This window comes from Puntigrus tetrazona, chromosome 20 (genome assembly GCF_018831695.1).
Source record: "Puntigrus tetrazona isolate hp1 chromosome 20, ASM1883169v1, whole genome shotgun sequence".
NCBI classification, from domain to species: Eukaryota; Metazoa; Chordata; class Actinopteri; order Cypriniformes; family Cyprinidae; genus Puntigrus; species Puntigrus tetrazona.
Window position 1 is genome coordinate 6274754 of NC_056718.1, and position 5000 is coordinate 6279753.

At 37.6% G+C, this 5000-nt stretch overlaps 1 protein-coding gene across 3 annotated transcripts in view; it reads left to right on the top strand.

The window, feature by feature from the left end:
• The window catches only part of stxbp6l (syntaxin binding protein 6 (amisyn), like), a 7276-nt gene that overhangs the window by 1335 nt on the left and 941 nt on the right, over positions 1 to 5000 (top strand). Inside the window, exons 2-7 of one of the 3 annotated variants that reach the window (XM_043218672.1) lie at positions 1 to 168; positions 251 to 381; positions 455 to 704; positions 781 to 879; positions 3025 to 3215; positions 4603 to 5000. The exon at positions 4603 to 5000 is cut by the window's right edge and continues 941 nt beyond it. In XM_043218672.1, coding sequence (XP_043074607.1) covers positions 12 to 168; positions 251 to 381; positions 455 to 704; positions 781 to 879; positions 3025 to 3215; positions 4603 to 4623 — 849 coding nt within the window. In that variant the 5' untranslated portion in view covers positions 1 to 11 and the 3' untranslated portion in view covers positions 4624 to 5000. Of the gene's footprint in view, positions 169 to 250; positions 382 to 454; positions 705 to 780; positions 880 to 3024; positions 3216 to 3671; positions 3771 to 4602 lie in introns of those variants that run through there. The other 2 variants (XM_043218674.1, XM_043218673.1) reach the window with 2 other exon arrangements.

Genomic DNA, 5000 nt, shown 5'->3' on the forward strand with positions numbered 1-5000 from the left:
GCATTTTGAAGATGAACATTCAGTCAGCCATCAGCCGTGAGATCTTTGCCCCGAGAGATGAAAAGTTACTGGTAGCCATTGAAGTGAGGAGGAGGACGAAGAGGAAAGGACTGTCCTTCCTCAACACGGGACGTAAGAAGGATTACTTGACCTACCTCTGCCTGTCAGGTAAAGTATCTAAACTATTAACTGGTTGAACTGTTTGTCGAGCGACGTTGAAGTTGACGGAGACCTTCTTGTTTCCATGTAGTCACGAACAGCAGACCAGCTCAAGTCCTCATCACTAAAGTGAAGAGGTACCGAGGAACCAGACAGCTGGCTAAAAGGTCCCAGTGGTCCGTGGAGCAGCTCCGGCAGGTCAACGGCATCAACCCCGAAAAGGTGACCGTCCTCCTTAACGCGGCTTTTGTTTTCCAGCGCAGTCCGTTATTCTGACTTGAGGGCATGCTTTCAGGACACTCCCGAGTTCGACCTAGTGTTGGACCGCACCACTGACCAATGGGTGGCCAGCTCGGCTGCAGAGAAATGCATGTTTGTGCAGGTCCTGTACCACGCTTGCCGAAACTACTGGGAGGCCAAGCTTGCCCGAACCGAGCCGGCGTCCCCCGCGGAGCAGAAGACACCGGGCGCTCCGGAGAACAAGAAGAGCCCCGGAGCTCAGAGCCAAACTAGCTTTATCAACTGTCAGCAGAAGCTAATGGGAGGTGAGAGAGACGGACCTCTTTGCTGAAAGAATTATGTTTGGAGAACCCCAACGCTATCATGCGCTCTTTCTTTCAGATGCTTGTTCTGTTAATATGGTTATCTACCGCTGCAAGATTTTTTTGAACAGAATGAAGAACAGTATGACGGCAAACCAGGGTCAGGCTCAGCGACAAGGTGAGTAGGAGTGTGTGTGTGTGTGTGTGTGTGTGTGTTTGTGTTTGTGCATGTTCTCCAAATATCAAATTGGTGTCATGGTTTTGAAAAAAAATATTTATACCATTTTTAAGCAGTTGCTTCCGCTGAATGATGGAAACAGATTTTTTTTATTTCCTTGAAATCATGTAAAAAAATGCTCCCTTTTAATCAATAATAATTTTTTTTTAAATTTTAAATAAAGAAAAATATACATATTTTAATTGATTTTGTTAACATTTTAGAAAACATTTGAACAAAAATGTTCAGTTTTTATTTAGAAAATGATGAAGTGTAGTAGAATTATAAATAGTTTTTTTAAATTTTTTTTTTTATTGGCAGACAAAACATTACTGTTATTATTATTATATTATTATTATTATTATTATTATTATTATTATTATTATTATATATTAGTGGTAGTAATATTATGTTAATTACGGATTTATTTTCAGGTATAATTAATTTTAATCTCAATGCATTTTTTTACAATAATAATAATAATAATAATAATAATATCACCTCTATTGATACTTTTAAATATATATTTTCAACAATTCTTACATTCTTTTAATTATCATCATAATGTTAATTAAAGATTTGTTTTCAGGAATAATTAAAATTTTAATCTCATTGCTTCTAATAATAATAATAATAATAATAATAATAATAATAATAATCTCTTATATTGATATTGATTGAAATATATATTTTCAGCAATTGTTACATTATTGTAGTTATCCTCATTTGTTTTCAATAATGTTTAATATTATTTACCTAATAATAATAATAATAATAATAATAAATAATAATAATAATAACAACAATAAAACGACATAAACAATAATGATACGCATTCTTACTCAATAAATAAATATATACATTTATTTTGAAAATAAATTATTAGATAAAAGAAAGGAAATAATGTCATTGACCCCTGGGCAGTGTATTAGAAATGCATCTTTTAGTCAGTGTCGTTCATGTCCATCCTGCCCTGTCTGTGTGTCTGTGAGGGTCAGATCAGTCAGGGTCCAGGCAGGAAGAGAGGGCGCTTTGTCGGCGGGACGTTGTTTGTAGTGCTCTGATAGATCTCCCGGCAGCGCCAGAGAATGGTTCCATTGCAAAGAGGGCCCGATTAGTTCAGAGGCCACTTTGTTCTGATGAAGGCATGCGCGGGGACACAAAGACAGGCGTTGAGGAGGGGGAGAGGAGCGGAGATGAGTGAAGTGGCACCAGCCTTCACAGCGGATCATGGATGAATGGTGTGTAATGAATGGGAGAGGTGCCAAGCTGCCCCGGAGCCGCAAAATTACCAGTACCAGTCCACACACCTCAGTCCTGGTCATAGACTGCCACGTCTGCTTCTTGCAGTTAATTAGATTCGTTTCTAATATAGCAACATTTTCAAGTGCTTAAGAGCTGCTGGCTGCTATCATTTTATGTTCATTCAACACATTCTCATTCGTCTGAAACCCCCGGTGAAGTGGGGTTAGGTGTACGCCGTTAAGTGAGGTCGTACGAATTAAACACCTCGTAAAATATCTGCGAATATATCCAAAGAACTGCCGCATAAGCCTGTCAATTTTTCAGATTTATTTAGGTCACCTCTCAAAACAGTTAAACGGAGGTATGTGAACACGATTCAAGTTTTGCATCAATATTAAATACCCGTTGCAACATATAAAATGCCTTAATTTGTTTAATACAGTAATATTAAAATATCAGATTCAGTAATCTCTGTATTAACGATGCATAGTTTACATAGGAAAGTAGTTAAACGTTTTTTTATGCGAAAGCGTTTAACGTAAAACTTTGCATGTTGCGTTTATATACTGGCTTCATTTAGTCTGTACAAAATATACATAATCACTAGGGGGTTTACAAAATTTTACCGTTTAATATCTGCGTTTCACTACATTATTACTAAATGCAAAATGCAAAGCTTGTTTTCGCCCACCAGGGGGCGTACGTATAACAGAAGGACTCAACGCGAAAGCTATCGATAAAAATGAAGCCTGAAAAACTGTTCAACCAGCAGCCGTGCAGCAGGCAGCGGATAGAGAAACCGATCCTAAACGAATCTGTTAAAAAAATAAGCCTGTGCTGCGTTTCTGAACGTTTCCGCAGCGGCGGCGGTCAAAGCGTCCAGGAGCCGGAGCCGGAGCAGCCCGTCTCCTCCGGCGGTGAGGAAGATGGGGAGCGTGATGAGGAGGGCCAGCCAGGTCCTGAGCGAACGAGGAGAGCGTCTGATGAGGGCCGACGAGAAAACCAGCCACCTGCTGCACGGGGCCAAGCAGTTTGCGGAAGCTGCGCAGAAGGTGAGCTGCTCCGATTCGCTCGAGGTTGAAGCGCACGGACAGGTTCGCTCGTAGAGTGTGCGAGCGCTTAAATTAAGACGGTTTTATGTGTTGAGGATGTTTAATTAGGAGTCGTTTACAAGCAGAGAGCGCATTTGTGCACAAGTTCAGGATCGTTTGCGATTCATAGATTTCACATCTGTGCGATTTCTTTTCGCACGTTTATTCTATTCTATACATCGTTTCTGTGCGACATTTTATAAATGAGACCCTTGATCTGATGTTCATCCCGTCTGTCTACAATGACATGAAGAAACAGAACAAACCGAGACAGATAAAGATAAAAACTGATGCTTCAAGAGAAGTGCCTTTGAGTGCACTGAATGCCAAGGATGCTCACGCCAAAACATTTAGCTAATAGAAACGAAAGGGAATCTATTCATGATGTTATTTTTTGACAACATTCTCATTTTACAGCATTTTTACACAAGATCCTAAAACGTCCGCCAGTCCTGCAGCTTCGCAGGAAGGTCTTGTTGAAGCGTCTTGGAGACGTTGGCCCAGTTCTTGTGGAGTTGGTCAGTCTAAGTTTGGTCTGTCTCTTCATCTCGTTCCAGAAAGATCAGATCAGATCTCTTTGTGGAGCACTGGCTGCTGTCAGACAAATATCTCACTGAATCATTATAATTAATGGAAAAATGAATGTTTGGAAATTTTCTACTGACACACTACAGCATAAGATAGAAATACCAGACTTTGTTTAGATACACACACACACACACACACACACACACACACACACATATATATATGATAGGACAATGTTTAGCTGAGATACAACTGTTAAGAAAAATCTGGAATCTGAGGGTGCAGAAAAATTTACATTTTGAGAAATTTGCCATTGAAGTTGTTTCTTAACAATGTATATTGCTAATTAAAATGTAAGTTTAATGTATTTTCAGTAGAGAATTAATCAAATGTCTTAATTGAACACATGCCCTTTACTTAATTTCCTAATGATTTTTGTTGTGAAATTATATATATATATATATATATATTATATATATATATATATATATATATATATATATATATATAGAATATATATATATATATAAATATTTAACCAGTAAAATCTGTATATAATAAAAAGTTCATAATATAATAGTTTATATATTAATTTTATGCTTCATATAGCATTAACTTGATCTTATATATATATATATATATATATATATATATATATATATGTATTAATGTTTATATTATTAATATTTTGATATTTCAATGTATTTTAAAATAAGACTTTACTACAGTCTAATGATTCAAATATGCTAAATATGCTTGAACAAAAGCCCACCAAACGTCTGAACGGTGTATTTAATGCTATGTTTCTTCACTCCCACAGCTGGCTCTGAAGCAGATTTAGAGGTGTCCCGAAGGCCCGTGAATACACATTTTAAAAAGAAGCTCCTAATCATCTGCTCGCGGGATATTTATAAAAGTAACTTCTCGTCTAATTCAGATGGTGTTTTTGAGCGCGAGGCCTTTTGTTCAGCTTCCTCCTCACCTGCAGACAGGACTCATATTTATGTACTTTGCTTGTCTTAATGTATTCTTTGCAGGCCATTGGTGTGGCCTGACACTGCAGATCTGTTCATTTTGCCCTTTCTACAGTAATCACAGTATAATATATATACAGTATATCTCTATATATATATATATATCTCCTCTTCTGCTGAGATGTGTATCGCTGCTGTGTTTGTTTTGCAGTTATTTTTCTTGCAAAACCAGGAGAAATGGCCT